At 52.5% G+C, this 17,186-nt stretch overlaps 1 protein-coding gene across 2 annotated transcripts in view; it reads right to left on the reverse strand.

Moving 5' to 3' along the window:
- FBXO41 (F-box protein 41) overlaps window positions 1-15,038 on the reverse strand; it is a 44,413-nt gene extending 29,375 nt beyond the window's left edge. For both annotated transcript variants that reach the window (XM_056814091.1, XM_056814090.1), the window contains exons 1-2: window positions 14,645-15,038; window positions 39-1,007 (exon numbers count right to left, since the gene is read on the reverse strand). In XM_056814091.1, coding sequence (XP_056670069.1) covers window positions 39-904 — 866 coding nt within the window. In that variant the 5' untranslated portion in view covers window positions 905-1,007; window positions 14,645-15,038. The remainder of the gene's footprint in view (window positions 1-38; window positions 1,008-14,644) is intronic.
- Between the last annotated feature and the right edge of the window lie 2,148 nt (window positions 15,039-17,186).

Genomic DNA, 17,186 nt, shown 5'->3' on the forward strand with positions numbered 1-17,186 from the left:
GCCTGGCCGCCCCTCCCTGAGCCCTCCGGCTCACTCACTGCTGCTTCCTGGTCAGCTCCTGCTCCTTGCGCACCAGGTCCTGCTTCAGCGAGGCCAGCAGCTCCACGCTGACGTCCACCTGGCGGGACAGCTCGCTGGCCCGCTCCTCCAGCTCCTCCTTCTCGCGGCCCAGGCGGGCGCTCTCCTGCCGGGCCTTCTCCAGCTCGGCCGCCTTCCTCTCGAGCTCGGCCTGCAGCCGGCCCACCTGCCCGGCGATCTTCTGCTCCACCTCCTCGCTCAGGCGCTCCAGCCTCTTGTCCACCTCCAGCTTCTCCAGGGCCCGGATCTTGAGCCGCGCCAGGCCCTCTTCATAGGCCATGTCGGCCGGCGAGGGGGAGGCCGGGGAGGCTTGGCCGGGGCCGGGGCCGGGGCCGGGGGGCGGCGTGGAGGACGCCGAAGACGCCACCGACTTCCGGGCGAACAGTTCTCCCAGGGGGATCTCGATCTCGCGCAGGGCATAGCGGGCGGCGGAGGGCACGAGGCCGGGCTCGGCCAGGTCCTCGCAGGACACTCCGGCGGGCACCAGGTCTCCGGGGAAGCGGGCCAGCGCCGGGTGGTGGTGGTGGTGGTGCAGGTGGTGGGCGGCCTGGGCGGGGGGCCCCACCGCCTGCTCTTTGCCCTGGAAGGACGTGCTCTCGAAGACGTCGCGCCGGGCGCCGGGCACGGCCAGCATGGCGCCAGGGTCGGGCGCCAGAGGGAAGACGGCCGCGGCGGCCGCGTCGCAGACGCTGTTGGTCTTGGAGAGGATGTAGAGGGTCTCGTAGGTGTGGCTGTACTCCAGGTGGGCTCTCAGGGACGACAGGCTCCGGAAGCGCTTGTGCTCCCCGCAGCGGGGGCAGCGGTACGGCAGGTCCAGAGAGGCCATGACCGGCCCTGGCAGGGGCAGCCCCGGGGGCAGGGCTGGCTCAGGCCAAGCTCATGGCCGCGGCGGGCAGGAGCGGGGCATTGGGCCGGCCGTAGGGGAGAGGCTGGAAGAGAAGAGAGCCGGATCAGCGGGGCTCGGGGCTCCCCGTCACTGCTGCCCGGGGGTGGAGGGGGGCTCACCCAGGGGCCCCGAGAAGAAAGGGGAGCTCCCCAGGAGCTTCCCTTCCCTCACCCCAACCCCAGGGGTGCTGCAGCCTGCTAGGAGAGCCAGGAACCCCAGGCTGCCCTGGGAGTCCCATCTCCCCCGCCTCCTCCCCGCCTCTTCCTGCCGCCCTCCTTGCTTTCACCTCCTGCCTCCTCTTCCTGGACCCTGGGAGACCTCTGTGCCTTGGGGCTGCCCCCTCCCCAGCGGTCTGGCTGCCTCCGGCCTCACCCCAACACTGCCCTGCAGGGTTGTCCGCTAACCCTCTCCTCCTCCAACTGTGCTCTGCCCTGCCACGGCCCTCGGCCACCGCCTGCCTCCTCCCGGCTGTTCTCTCCTTCTCTGGGTGGGCTTCGGGGGGCTCCAGCCTCTGGTCCTCCTCCCAGCTCCCTGCCTAATCCCGGCTTCCCCCTCACCTCCTGCCTCAGTGGGGACACCCAGGGTCCTCCGGCCCTTTTCTCCCAGGAGATGAGCCCTCATGTCCTTCGTCTGCCTGAGAGCCGGGCGCTGCTTCCAGACGGAATACGCCCATGACGGTACACACACACACACACACACACACACACACACACACACACACACACACCTTGAAAGTGAAAGAGGGAAGGCAGAAGGGGGGGCTTGGGACCCCCTCCGGCACCCACGACCACCAATGATGGAAACCTTGGAAAACAGAGCCACAGAGAAGGGGGCCGACGGTGTCACGAATACTATAGCGTTGTGGTAGAGGGCTGGCACCTGGGGTCAGGGAGACCTGAGTTCAAAATCTGCCTCTGACACTTCCCAGCCATTTGTACAACCCTGAGCAGTTGATTCATTGAGCATTGCCAAGTCTCCATTTCTTTATCAATAGAGCATAAAGAATCATAGCTGTTATCTCATAAATGAAATACTGTCTGTAAAGTACCCAGCAGGGACAGCTGGATGGTACAGTGGATAGAGCTCTGGTCCTGGAGTTAGGAAGACCTCTCAGTTCAATTCTGGCCTCAGATACTTGCTAACTGTGTGACCCTGGGCAAGTCACTTTACTCTGTTCACCTCAATCTCCTCATCTGTCAAATGAGATGGAGAGGGAAATGGCAAACTAGCTGTGTGACCCCGGACAAGTCACTTTACTCTGTTTACCTCAGTCTCCTCATCTGTCAAATGAGATGGAGAGGGAAATGGCAAACTAGCTGTGTGACCCCGGACAAGTCACTTTACTCTGTTTACCTCAGTCTCCTCATCTGTCAAATGAGATGGAGAAGGAAATAGCAAACTAGCTGTGTGATCCTGGACAAGTCACTTTACTCTGTTCACCTCAGTCTCCTCATCTGTCAAATGAGATGGAGAAGGATATGACCAACCACTCCTGCATCTTTGTCAAGAAAATCCTAAATGGGGTCATCAGGAGTCAGGCAGGACTGAAGAGCACCCCAAAAAGCAGCCAGCAAACATTGAATTGCTGGGTAAAGATCAGGAATTTCGAGTCCCACCTGATCTCTCAGAGTCCCGGACTCAATCCGGGGGCTCCCAGCTCTCGGTCACTAGCCCTCATCTCCAACTCTGCATGCAGACCCGTATTCATGGGCGTTTTGCCCCTGGAGATGGAAAAGAAGGCCCCCCCCCTCCCCACCCCCCGGCACTCAGACTGCGTGTTTGAGGAGCAAATATGGCTGGATGAGGACTCCCAAGAGCTCAGCTCTAGGCCATACTTGGCTGTGTGACCTTGGGAAGTGTATTAGCTTCTCTGGGCCTTAGTCTGCTCCTTGGCACAACAGAGAATTTGGATTAGATGAAGCCCCTCTCCTTCCCTAGGCAATCTCTCCTCATTGCCTTCCTACCATTCCCCTAGGGCCATCTTTGATTCCTTCCCCCCCTCTTTTCTTTGGCTCCCAGCATCAAAGGATCATCAACCTCAATCTGGAAGGAGCAGGAGAGGCTACCTGTTCTAACCTCTTTTTTAACAGATAAGGAAACTGAGGCACTCTTCCTGCAGAAATTTTGGCCTCCTTCAGGCCCTCATCTGTAAAATGGGGTCAATAACAGCAGGTAATTTGCCTGAGGTGCTTCAGACTTAAGGAATCTCATCAGAGCCTCACGACAACCTGTGAGGCAGATGCCATTATTATCCCCATTTTACAGATGAGGAAACCGAGACTGAGGGTTGTCCTTGTCCAGGACCACAGAGAGAGTAAATTTCTGAGACAGAATTCAAACTCAGATCTTTTTTGACTCCAACTCCAGCCACCTACAGGGTTGTGGGGAGGATGAGATGAGATCCTACATAGAAAGGATTTTGTCAATTGTAGAGTATTATATAAAAGTTGGTTATCATGTTCTTAAACGTCACATGTTTTGGGGGGAAGTCAGGTGGCTCAGTGAATAGAGAGCCAGGCCTGGGGATGAGGGGTTCAGATCTGGCCCTAGAGGTGTGAGCCTGGGCAAGTCACTTAACCCCTATTGTCTAGCCCTTACCTCTCTTCTGCCTCATAACCAATGCATAGTATTGATGCTGACAGAAGATAAAGATTTTTTAAGAAGTTGTATATTTTATCACCCAATACACATGACCAAAAACTTCCTTTGGGTCGTCATTACCCATTACACCAAGTTCAAAGTCTTTAGTTTGGCATTCAAGGCTCTTTAGAACCTAGCCCAAACTTGTGCCTCCATCTTGATTTTCAATAACTCTCTTCCCCAAAGCTTTTGTCCTCCTTTAAGCAGACTACGCAGAGCCTTTTCTAAGAGGTCATAAACTTTGCCACCTTTTATTTCTTCCCATCAGAAGCCGCTTCCTTCTCTCCTCTGTCCGGCCAAATCCTACCTACTTTTCAAAGACCAGCTCCTGCTACTTCCTCCATGAAGCCTGCCTGGCTACCTCCTCAAGAACCTTCCACCTCTCCCTCCTCTGAACTCTGGGGCTGTTTATCCATTGGATAAACCTTTGCCCAATACCTGGTATGCTTGAGACCCGAGGCCACGTGCTAACCCTCACGGAGCTTACATTTCACGAGGGGATACAACCTGCATGCGTGCACACACACATGCCAGGTGGGGAAGGATGGGTACAAAGGGGAGACTGAGTCACAAGCCTGGAGGAGGACATCAGCTGCCTAGTGTGTTGGGGATCCGGAGGCGAAGAGGGAGTTTATGCATTGCTAGGGGGAGACGTTATATTCACAGAAGGGTAAGTAAAGGACTTTGCTATTGGCCCCACCCAAGATCCTAGAGTGGCTTGCCATTTCCTCTTCCCAGCTCACTTTACAGATGTGGCAAGCAGGGTTAAGTGACTTGCCCAGGGTCACACAGCCGGTAAGTAACTGAGGTCACATTTGAATTCAGGTCTTCTGACCTGAACCCAGAACTCTATTCACCGTGCCACCTAGCTGCCTAAATATAGAATATGGGGTGGGAGTGGGGATAGAGCCTAACAGAACCAGCCTTTCCAAGGAAGGATCAACTGTATTAGCCTTGAAGGGATAGTCTAGGGCCCCAAAGGGGCAGCTAGGTGGCTCCGTGGGTGAAGCACTGGCCTTGGAGTCAAGAAGACCTGAGGTTAAATCTGCTTAAATTTAAATTTAATTAAATTTCATTTAAATCCTTAACTTCCTGGCTGTGTGACCCTGGGCAAGTCACTTAAGCTTTGTTTGCCTCTGGAGAAGGCAATGGCAAACTGCTCCAGTATCTTTGCCAAGAAAATCCCACAGACAGAAGCCCACGGGGTCACCAAGAGCTGGGACAACAAAGGGTTTCAAAAGGTGGAAATGAAGTGAGAATGTATTCTAGGTACTGGGGGCAGCTGGGTCATCCCCACAGTTAGTCTTCACTCCAGCACCTCCAGTGCCAGAGAATTCAGTACTGTGGTCAGTTCCACTGTCAGACAGCAGTAAATGGTTGGAGAGCATTTTATTTCTGTGGAATGGCAATGCAGCTTCCTGCAATTCCCATCCACTGCTCAGTGGAATCAAAGAATGATTTTGCTTCCAGCTGTGTGACCCTGGGCAAGTCACTTCACCCCCATTGCCTAGTCCTTACTGCTCTTCTGCCTTGGAACCAATATCCAGTATTGATTCTAAGATGGAAGGTGAGGGTTTAAAGAAAAGAACAGAAAAGAAAAGAAGGGAAGAAAAAAAGAGAAAACAAAGAGTGAGGCAACTAGGTAGCTCAGTGGATTGAGAGCCAGGATTGGAAATGGAAGGTCCTGGGGTTCTAGTCTGGCCTCAGGCACTTCTTAGCTGTGTGACCCTGGGCAAGTCACTTCACCCCTACTGCCAAAGTTCCCTTACTGGGAACCAATACATGGCTTTGATTCTAAGATCAGGTCAGATTCTAAGGTCAGGGTTAAAAAATAAAAGGATCGATACTGTGTATTGGTTTCAAGGCAGAAGAGTGGTAAGGGGTGAGGTGACTTGCCCAGGGTCACACAGCTAGGAAGTACTTGTCTGATGCCAGATCTGAAATCAGGAAGATGAGATGTCAGCACCCAGGAATCCAATTTTTCTAGTCTGATTTGTACACCAAAGGCATTCTCCCCTGTACCAAATCCAGCTAGGGTTGGGTGCAGCTTGTGCTTAGATGCCCAGCTCCCCTCGAGGCAGCCCAGCCCATCTCCCATCAGGGCCACAGATTAGGAAATGGGCCTCTTCCATCCACTGCTTTGGACTCTGGCCTCTGAGACCGAGCAGAACAAGACTCAACCTGCCCTTCCCTTTCCCGAAGGATGGACGGATGGCGAATGACTGTGAATCATCCTTCAGGATATTTTGGTCCCGATTTTACACATCTCCCCAGGAGGCACAGCTGGCTGAGATCAGCTGAGAGAGGAGAGGCAAACGGAAGGAACAGAGAGGCAGATGTCCAGAGGGGAAGAAAGATGGACGTGAGAGAGACCTAAACACACAGAGACAGGGAGAGACAGAGACCAAAGAGGCCGAGAACCCTTGATGGTAGAAAGGATCTCCATGGAGTCGGATGGCACCTTCAAAATCATCTAAGAAACCCACTCCTCCATCATAGAGATGAGGAAACAGAGCCAGGGAAGTGAGTTGACTTGCCCAAGGTCACTCAGTCAGTGTCATGGCTTGGATCTGAACCCAGGTCCTCTCACTTCAAAGCCACTGATTAATTCTAGGCAAAGATGGTCCAGAGTAACAGTTGGTTCTGTCTACCCAACAACAACCAACCAACACTCTCTCAACAGGCATTTCCTCTAATTTCCCAATTCATTGTGAGAGGGCTAAAATGTGTGCCCTTATCTGAGAAGCTGTCCCTGAGCCCTTCCTTCCCAGTTCTTTGGTTCTGACACCCAGCAGCTCTTGCTTTTCAAGTCTCCCTCCTATTCCTGCTTTCATTCTGCCATGTCTACACACGCAACGTCCTTAAAGTCCCAGCCTTGCCTCCGCACAGGAACAGCTTTGGGGGAGCAGGTTTATGGGCAGCAGCAAGGTCTAGTGGATCGAGTGGTAGCCATCCTCCATCCCCCTTAATTCCCCTTTAACTCTCTCTTGTTTATCCCGTCTTGACCTTATCTTGTTTGATAGATACGATTATTGGTGTATATAATATCTTGTTTATATACAATAGATAATTATTCTATATATTATTCTATAACATATTAGATGACTAATGACTAGATCGTAAGCTCTTTGAGGCAAGGGACTGCCTTCTGCCTCTTTTTCAATCCTTAGCACTTAGCTCAGTGAGTGATACATAGTAGGTGCTTAATAAATGTTTCCCAATTGAAAATCAATGTTGATCGATTGACCAAGTCATGAGAACTTGGTTCAAATTTCAGACTTACCAGCTAGATGACCCTGGGCAAGTCATTTCACCTTGGTAACACTTGGTTTCCCCCTTTACAAATGAGAGAGATACAAATGCCCCTTCTTTCAGGTTCTACCTTCTGAAAGGCATCTTTTCTTGTTTCCTTTAATGTGACTGTGTACAGCTTAAAACCAAACACAACTGACACAAAATTTCAGTTCTAAGGCAGAAGAGTGGTGAGGGCTAGGCAACTGGCCGGGAAGATCAGAGGCCCAATTTGAACCCAGGCTTGGCCTTCTATCCACTGAGCCACTCCCTGACACTATTAAAAAAATTTATTTTGAGGGGGCAGCTGGGTAGCTTAGTGGATTGAGAGCTAGCCCTAGAGATGGGAGGTCCTAGGTTCAAATCTGGCCTCAGACACATCCCAGCTGTGTGACCCTGGGCAAGTCACTTGACCCCCATTGCCTAGCCCTTACCACTCTTCTGCCTTGGAGTCAATACACAGTATTGACTCCAAGACGGAAGGTAAGGGTTTAAAAAAATTTTTTTTATTTTGAAGCCTTACCTTCTGTCTTAGAATCAATACTGTGTATTGGTTCCAAGGTGTAAGAGTGGTGAGGGATAGGCAACGGGGGTCAAGTGACTTGCCCAGGGTCACACAGCTGGGAAGTATCTGAGGCCAGATTTGAACCAGGCCTGACTCTCTAACCATTTAGTCACCCAGCTGCCCTGTCCTCAATACATTTTTATGCATAGTTTTTTCCATGTTGTCTCCCTTATTAGAATATAAACTCTTTGGGTGGCAGCTGGGTAGCTTAGTCAATTGAGAGCCAGGCCTAGAGATAGGAGGTCCTGGGTTCAAATCTGACCTCAGACACTTCCCAGCTGTGTGACCCTGGGCAAGTCACTTGACCCCCATTGCCTAGCCCTTACCACTCTTCTGCCTTGGAACCAATATACAGTATTGATTCTGAGATGGAAGGTAGAGGTTAAAAAAAAGAATATAAATTCCTTGAAGGCAGGAACTATTTTGCCTTTCTTCTATTCCCAGAGATATTCTATTCCCAGAGATAAGCACAGTGCTTGGCACATAGTAGGAAGGAAGGATGGAAATAGGCACTTATGAAGCACCTAGTATGTGCCAGGTATTCTGCTAAGAGGTATAGAAATATGATCTCATTGGATCCTCAAAACAATTCTGGGAAGTAGGTGCCAATATTACCTTCATTTTATAAAAGGGGAAACAGAGACAAACAGAGGTGAAATGACTTGTCCAGGGTCATATTCTAGTAACTGATGCCACATTTGAACTCAGGTCTTCCTTGTTTCCAGGGTCTAGTGCTCTATCCATCTTGCTACTGACCTGCTTTTCCTCTCTCGCTCTCCCTTCCTCCCTCCCTCCCTCTCATTATTATTATATATTATATTGCTCTTATAGAAGAAATCCATAATAAATGCTCATTGACTGTGGGCTGGCACATCTCCCCCCTCCCAAAAATTAAAGAGTATTTCCTCAGAGGGATGTGATGAATATCAAATGGGATAACACCCGCACTCGCTGTATGTGCGATGCCTCTCTCCCCTCTTGCAGGATCAGAGCAGAGTTAGCTGGCAGCAAAAATGGTGAAATGAAAATTGTCCATTGCCTCTAACTCCCCACCCATTTCTTTTCTTCTCTCCCCTCCTCCAGAAGAAAGTGTCTGAAGAAGAACATGTTTATGGGCTTCAGTTTAACTGGTTTGGGTGTGAGTGGGGTTTTATTTTATATGTATACATACATACATATATATATATATTTAAACCCTTATCTTCTTTCTCCCTCCCTCCCTTCTCTCTCTCCCTCCATCTTTCTCTCCCTCTCTGTCTCTCTCCCTCCCTCTTTCTCTCTCTCCCTCCCTTCTCTCTCTCCCTTCTTCCTCCTCTCTCTCTCCCTCCCTTCTTCTCTCTCTCCCTCCCTCTTTCTATCTCCCCCTTTGTCTCCTTTCCTCCTTCCTTCTCTCTCTCCTTCTCCTTCTCCTTCTCCTACTCCTTCTTCTCCTTCTCCTTCTCCTCCTCCTCCTCCTTCTTCTTCCTCTTCTTCTCCTCCTCCTTCTCCTCCTCCTCCTTCTCCTCCTCCTTCTCCTTCTTCTCCTTCTCCTACTCCTTCTTCTCCTTCTCCTTCTCCTCCTCCTCCTTCTTCTTCTTCCTCTTCTTCTCCTCCTCCTTCTCCTCCTCCTCCTTCTCCTCCTCCTTCTCCTTCTTCTCCTTCTCCTCCTCCTTCTCCTTCTCCTTCTCCTCCTCCTCCTCCTCCTCCTCCTCCTCCTCCTCCTCCTCCTCCTCCTCCTCCTCCTCCTCCTCCTCCTCCTCCTCCTCCTCCTCCTCCTCCTCCTCCTCCTCCTCCTCCTCCTCCTCCTCCTCCTCCTCCTCCTCCTTCTTCTTCTTCTTCTTCTTCTTCTTCTTCTTCTTCTTCTTCTTCTTCTTCTTCTTCTTCTTCTTCTTCTTCTTCTTCTTCTTCTTCTTCTTCTTCTTCTTCTTCTTCTTCTTCTTCTTCTTCTTCTTCTTCTTCTTCTTCTTCTTCTTCTCCTCCTCCTCCTCTCTCTGCCTCTCCCTTACTTTCTGTCATAAAATTGCTGCTCTATATGCTGGCTATGAAGAGAATAAAGAACTGAAATGAACCAGCTTGGGTTGAGGTGGACACACAGCTTCCTCCATTGATATCTTGTGACTTCAAGAGAAACTAGGGAAGGCCACCAGCATCTTGGGTGGACCACCTATGGGGAACTTGTGGGCGGAGGTGGAGGAGAGTCACTCAGGATGGAGAGGCATCGATGGAATAAGATTGGAGTCCAGTTGGAGGAGCTCTCACAAAATTAGGCTTCACAGGATCCCATATTTATAGCTGGGTTGGGAAGGGAGTGACTTTAGAGGGTGTCCAAGCTAAACTCATTTTACACACAAGGAAACCAAGATCGAGAGACCTGGGTCCCTTAAGTTCTGCACGTTGTTACAGAGGAGGAATTTGAACTCGGGTTCACTGGCTACACATTTAGGGATTTGCCAAGCACAGTGCTGCCTCCCACATAGTAGAGCCTGGCAGCCAGAATTGCTAATGACCTCTTTGGCTGTATTCACAGATTCCTGGTATGATTAGAAGAGGAAATATCCGTAAAGCACATAGTGGTTGACACGCAGTAGGCACTTCATAAGTACTTGTCCCCTCCAGAATTAGGGAGATGAAAGTCTCTGCTGTGCCCTGGTCAGATTGCATCTGGAATATTCTGTTGAGTTCTTCATACCCCATTTTAGGAAGGTTGTTGACAAGTGGGAGACCATTTGGAGTGAGGCAGCCAGAGTGGTGAAGATGATCTGAGGGTCAGAAGAAACACTATACCTGAACCCAATCCTATTCTCATCCTTGGGATGTCAGATCTCCATTCGAAGGTTCCTTCAGCATCTCAAACTCAACATATCCCAAATAGAATTCATTCGTTTCCTCCTTAAACCCATCTCTCCTTCAAACTTCCCTATTTCCATGAAAGACACCACCATTCCAGTCACCAGGCTTGCACCCTCAAAACTGAACGCAATTCTTCCCTCTCCCTCACTTCCTATATCCAGCCAGAACTGTCTATCAGTTCCAAGCTAAGCCTCCCTGGACTCCCTGTCATACCTGGAGGTCTTGGGGCAGAGGCTGGAAAACCCCTTGCTGGGAAGATCTTAGAAGGAATTCTTTTCTGGTCTGGTTGTACTATGTGGCCATTGAGATCTCCAACAGTTTGACATTCAGGGTTTCTGCTCCTCATTAAGAGGATATCTAGAGCAGCTAGGTATCACAGTGGATAGAGCACCAGTCTTAGAGTTGGGAGGACCTGGGTTCAAATCTGACCTTGGACTCTTCCTAACTATGTGATCCTGGGCAAGTCATTTAATTGCAATTGCCTAGCTCCTATATCATCCTCTCCACCTAGCTGCCTCACCCTTTGACCCGATACCTCTCTGGGTTCCCTTTTGACTCTTCCCTGAATGCCACAGGCTTACCTCCATGAATGTGGGTTTAATTCATATGGTAATTAGTCATGTTTGTGTCCACTCCCTCTTCCTAGACTATCATTATTTTTAAATTTTATTTTTAAACCCTCACCTTCCATCTTGGAATCAGTACTGTGTACTGGTTCTAAGGCAGAAGAGCGGTCAGGGCTAGGAAGTGGGGGTCAAGTGACTTGCCCAGGGTCACACAGCTGGGAAGTGTCTGAGGCCAGATTTGAACCTAGGACCTTCTGTCTCTTGGCCTGGCTCTCTGAACCACTGAGCCACCCAGCCGCACCCCTCTTCCTAGATTATAATGCTCACAAGGCCACAGGTCTTCCCATCTCTCTAGCTCCCCTACTAGAGAGCTTGGGACCTCGAACACAGTAGGTGCCTAATGTGTCAAGGAAGTTCATTCCCTCCCCCTCTTGAGTAGCTTGGCCTGTCCATCAAACATTCGTGACAGAACACAGTTGCACCAGGTTCGAATCCCTTTACCTGCTGTATGTCAATAAAAGTCAAGGCTTTGGGCTTGTGAGGGGGAGAACCAAGAAGAGAAGGAAGAAGGAAGAAGTTGGGAACAGAGCAGGCAGGTGAGAGGGATGGAGGAAGAGACTTGCAGGCTGGGGACCACATGGTCAGGCTACTTAGAGGAACGATTGTCTACCCTTTCCGATAAACTTTATAAAACATGTATCTGGGCAGAAATATTGTTCCAATTCTTACACTAACAAACCAAATTGAGGGTGGTAGACTTGGAGTCTGGGGCCCTTTGAGGGGTGCTGCTACCCCCTACATTCAACCCCCTTAGGTCCTACTAATTGCTGATAGAAATTAAATTCAACATATTTTTTTACATCCTTACCTTTCCATCTTGGCATCCCTACTCTGAATTAGTTCCAAGGCAGAAGAGTGGTAAAGATCAGGCAATTGGGGTGAAGTGACTTGCCCAGGATCAGATAGCCAGGAAACATCTGAGGTTAGATTTGAACCCAGGACCTCCCATCCCTAGGCCTGCCTCTCAATCCATTCTAAACTCTGCCCTCTGCCTTCCCACCGACCCCTTCATTCCACTGTAAAAACAGCTCTTCCAAAGCTCCCAGTGATTTTTTATTTGCCAAATCGAATGGCCTTTTCTTAATTCTCCTTCTTGACCTCTTGGCAATCATCTCCTCGTGGAGACTGGCTCCAGGCGAGGTTTCCCTCCTACCTATCCATGGGCTCCTCCTCAGTCTTCCTCTGGCTATGGGCCACTCAGCAGGGGCATCCCCCAAAGGTTCGGTCCTGCACATTCTCCCACTGAGGGATCTCATTTGCTCCAATGGGCTCAATGATCATCCCTGGATCTGTACAGGCAGCCTTAAACCCTCTCCCGAGTGCCAGTCTCTTATCAAGCCCCAGCAGGCTTTGGATGCCAAGCTGGCCTGGAGGCATCTCAGCCACAGTCAGGTGAAAACAGCTTCTCCTTCTAGTCATTCCCTCCCTCCCCTCTTCCCCCCTTATTTTGGGTTTTTTAAAATCCTTACTTTCTATCTTAGACACTAAACAAAGAGATACTTAGTATTGGTCTTCCATACTATACTATACAAATATAAACTCTTTCCTTCTGTCTTAGAATTGATACTGTATATTTGCTCCAAGGTAGAAGAGTGGCAAGGGCTAGGTGATTGGGGTTAGGTGACTTGCCCAGGGTCACACAGTCAGGTCACATTTGAATTCAGGTCTTTCTGACTCCAGGCCCAATGCTCTATCCACTAGCTAGCTGCCTAATATTTATATAAGGCTTATCATGTGCCAAGCACTGTGCTGAACATTTGCAATTACTATCTCATTGGAGTAGGAAATGATGAAGCAAGTGGTGATGAGGGTCTACACCAAACTGGTGCCTGTGTCCTTTGAAAAGAAGGGAAGGATACAAGAGATTCCATGAAGGCAAAAATGGGAAGATTTGGCAACAGGTTGGATTTAAAGGGTGAATTCCTGAGAGGAGTCAAGGTGTGACCCTGGGCAAGTCACTTCACCTTGTTTGCCTCAGTTTCCTCATCTGTAAAATGAGATGAAGAAGGACACAGCCTACTCTTTATCAAGAAAGCTCTAAATAGGGGGTAGCAAGATGGCTCAGTGGATTGAGAGCCAGGCTCGGAGATAGGAGGTCCTGGGTTCAAATTTGAACTCAGATGCTTCCCAGCTATGTAAACCTGGGTAGGTCACTTGACCCCCATTGAGCCCTTACTGCTCTTCTGCCTTGGAACCAATACATGATATTGGTTCCAAGGCAGAAGGTGAAGGTTTAAAAGAAAAAAAAAATCTTGGGTTTGGCATCTCAAGCCCCTCCTGGCCTTAATTCCTTCTCAGTCTATTCCCTCCTGGTGACCCTTCATCCACCCTGTGGTTATTCTTTAAACGCAACAATCCAGGGGCCTCCCTACAGGAATGCCTGGAATGCTCTCTCCCTCTCACCTGCTCTGGGTTTCCTTGGCTCCCTCCCAGACTTCACCTTCTCCCCAGCTCACCCATTTACATTCGAATCTGCCTCTAGGATGGATGGAACACAGGTTGGAACCGTGCTCTCCCCCATTAGATGGGGAGCCCCTACAAGATGCCCCAAGGCTCCCATTACTTTTAATTGCTTCCCTTAGGGAGGAAACAGTCGGCACTCCATAAATGCTCCTTGGCTGACCTGCTCCATCCTCTGGAATTTTGCCCCGATTCTTCTCACTCTACTTTTCAGATAGCAGCAGGTCTCAGGCTGCCCCTGGGGTCTCCTGACAACCTCTGGGAAGCCCCGTTGGAGGCCCACCCAGAAACCCTGCGCCTTGCTGCAAGCCTTCTGGGTCAACTCATCCAGCCCCCTGCCTCCGCCTCCAGGAAGCCCTTCCCCCACTTTCGAAGGTGGGGGCGTGTGTGGGCTGTACACACACACACACACACACACACACACACACACACACACACACACACACACACACACACCCCGGGGTGCCTCCGGATGGGAGCCACAGAGCCAGCTTTCAGTCCGCCCACAGGCACTCACAGATTCAAGCCTGCAGCCCACGCTGGCTCCTGTAACCCCAAGTGCCATCCAGACTCATTGCAGCTCGGGGCGGAGAGCAGGCTCCATGACACTCCTCGGAGGACCAGATGTGCACCCACCCGCACCTCGGGGACCCGTGGCCGCGGCTGCCGGGCCCCACACGTGCGCACATGCATCCACCTATGTGCGAGCTAGGAGAGAAGCAGACACGCTCACACACGCACGCATGTCCCCACACTCACACACACAGGTGCCAAGCTTGGCCTCAGCCCCTCCCCCTCTGCTCTAGAAGCAGGTTGGGGTGGGGGAAGATCCGGAGGACTGCGGGGTGGGGAGGGAGGGGCCGGAGCTGACCTCTGCCACGCGGCCTCAACCTGTCCCTCTCCATTCTCGTGGCTTCAGGGCCCTGGGCTGGGCCCAGTTCTGCCCCTCCTCCATCCCCAAATGTCTCCCCCTCCCCAATCCCGTCCTATGCTCCCCTCCCCCATCTGTCCCCAACCCAGGGGCCGAGGGGGAGGGGAGGCCCAGCCTCCCGAGCCCCGATCGTTCTCTTTTTAATCCTCCCCCGCCCAGGGAGCATTAACCCCTTCCTTCCCGCGCTGGCAGGCCCGCCCCCAGCCTCCGGGGAGCAGCGGGTCGCGCCAGGCCCCGTGGCTGCGGTGCTGGGGGATCTTGAGGCTGGAGGAAGGGGTGCGGGGTGGATCCGGGCCCCCCTCCTCCCTCTCCGCAGCCTCTCGCTCTCCCTGCCTTACCTCTTCCTCCGCGGCCGGCCGGGTGGGCCCCCAGGCGTGGGGTCCGAGGGTCCGCGCTGGGGGCCGCTACCTGCGCCCTGCCCTGCCCTCCCCAGGTCCCTGGCCGCCGCTCCTCCCTCTACCTTCCTTCTCTTCTGGAGAGGGGGCGGCCAAGCCTGCCTTCCCACCGAGCGGAGCCGCAGCGGACAGCGCCGCCGCCGCCACCGGGGGCTGCACCGGGGGAGGGAGGGAGGGAGGGACGCCCAGACAGATGCGCTGCCGCCGCCGCCGCCGCCGCCGCCGCCGGGGAGGAGGAGGGAGAAGGATGGAGGAGGGAGAAGGATGGAGGAGGGAGGAGGGATGGAGACGACGAGGATGGAAGAGAGGAGGGTGCAAAGAGTAGGGGGAAGGGGGCGGAGCTAGGACTGTGGGGGGCTGGGCGCTCCAAGCCCCCTCCCCCTCCTTAGCCCCGCCCGCCCTGCAGCAGCCTGGCCCGCCGCCGCCGCCGCCGCCGCCGCCGACCTTTGAGCGCAGCTCCGCCCTGCCCGCCAGCCTGGCCCGGCTCTGCTCGGCGCCTCCGTTGCCCACAGCCGCTACCCAGGTGGGCTGAGCGGGAGGGCAGGCCGCGAGAAGGGGTGGTGGTGCTGCTAGCCTGATGTGGAGTGCAGGGCAGATGGGAGGGGGCTTCCCCACCCCCACCCGGAGTCTTCTCTCGGAACGCCCAAGTCCACAGCTCCAGATGTGGCCCAGCTGCTCGCCTTTAGAGACCGTTTCCCAAGGCCCAGACTATCTCCGCTCCCTGTGGGGGTCTCCAACCCTCCTGCGCCCGCCACTCGGCCCAGGCCGGCCCGGGGAGGTGCGTTTGGACTCCGCGGGCCGCGGGGACCTCCCCGTCTGGGAATGAGATTGTGGGCGGCCAGTCTGGCTGAGGCGGCTCGGGGTCGGAGGACGGGGCTCTGGGGTGGCTTGGGAAGAAGGAAAGGGCTGGACACCCCCCTCCCAGTGGCGTGCAGCTGTGCCTAACACCTGGAGCGCGGGAAGGCCTAGGGAGGGGAGCCGGTCCGGGGTTCTGGTTCCCTCAGCTCAGCCCTGGGCCATCCTGCCGTTTGCTGGGACGGCCTCGGAAGCAGCGGGCTGGGAGATGCCCCCGGGAGCACTGGCCCCGCGGGAAGGAGGACTGCCCCGCCCGCTGTCGTTCGGCCACTGCCTCCCCGCTGGCCAGCAGAGGGCGCCCGGCACCAAGGCTTGGCGCAGAACGCGCATACGAGGAACATTGGCCCTTTAGAGGACCAGCTCTTAGCACAGCGCCTGGCACATGGCAGGCATAAACGGAAAGGAGAGGATGGCACCGGCCTCCTCTCTGTGCCGAGGGCACGGGTGTCTGGGGTGGGGGTGTATTGTGGCAGCGGAAGGGCTTTCCCCTTGGCACCCCGGGCACCTTCCTGGAGCCGACCTTGTTGCAGGAGAAAGAGTACCCCAACGGGCAATGGGGGCAGCCCTTGCGCTGTGATTAGCTGTGAACCAGGAGCTTCCATCCTCTCGATTATAATAATAACGCCCAGCCAGTGGCTTAGATTTGGAATGGCACATTCTGGCTCGCTCTGCCATTTCTCCTGGGGTGACCTTAGGTAAGTCACTCATCTCTGTGTGCCTTTTATTTCCTTATCCCTAGAATGAAGGGGTTGCCCTGGGGGAGGACGGGGGCAGCCTGGTGAAGCCCGAGGACCCTTTTTGTCTGGAATGGTGCTTTAAACGCAAAGAATCAAACAAGTGGCATTGGAAGGAAATCAATGATTAAAATATCAATGCCAACAAAGTATTAAAGAATCGTTATGGCTAGATTACATGTTCCTGCTATGGAATAATTAATATAAGCAGATTGTGCCAAATAATATTAAATCTAAGCCTAGTCTATGACTGCTCTAAATTTATGACAAGGGTCTTGGAGGTGGGAAGTTGAATATTTCCTGGCCAAGAGGACTTAATGGGGAACACACTTCCTAGGATTTGCACCTGTTAGGGACCTTAGAGATGATCCATTTTGAAGATGAGGAAACTGAGGGAAGTATGTTGTCCATGGTTTCATATCGAATAAGGAGCAAAGAGAAATAAAAAACAAACAAACAAACCCTTATCTTCTGTCTTAGAATCAATATTGGGTATTGGTTCCAAGAGCAGTAAGGGTTAGGCAATAGGGTTTAAGTGACTTGCTCAGGGTCACAGAGCTGGGAAGTATCTGAGGTCAAATTTGAACCCAGGACCTCCCAGCTCTAGGCCTGGCTCTTAGTCCACTGAGCCGTCCAGCTGCCCCAGCCAAAAGAGATATCTAACCATGATCCCAAGCCTCCACCCTATTTAAGTCCATCCTATGTGCAGGAGACTAGGGATATGAAGATAGAATGAATACGAAAGGAGGCTGTCTTTGCCTTTAATTTTTATTTTATCATTTTCCATCATGTCCAACTCTTCATGACCCTATTTGGGGTTTTCTTGGCAAAGACATTAAAGTGGTTTGCCCTTTCCTTTTTAGTCCATTTTACAGATGAAGAAACTGAGACAAACA

This window comes from Monodelphis domestica, chromosome 1 (genome assembly GCF_027887165.1).
Source record: "Monodelphis domestica isolate mMonDom1 chromosome 1, mMonDom1.pri, whole genome shotgun sequence".
Lineage (NCBI taxonomy): Eukaryota > Metazoa > Chordata > Mammalia > Didelphimorphia > Didelphidae > Monodelphis > Monodelphis domestica.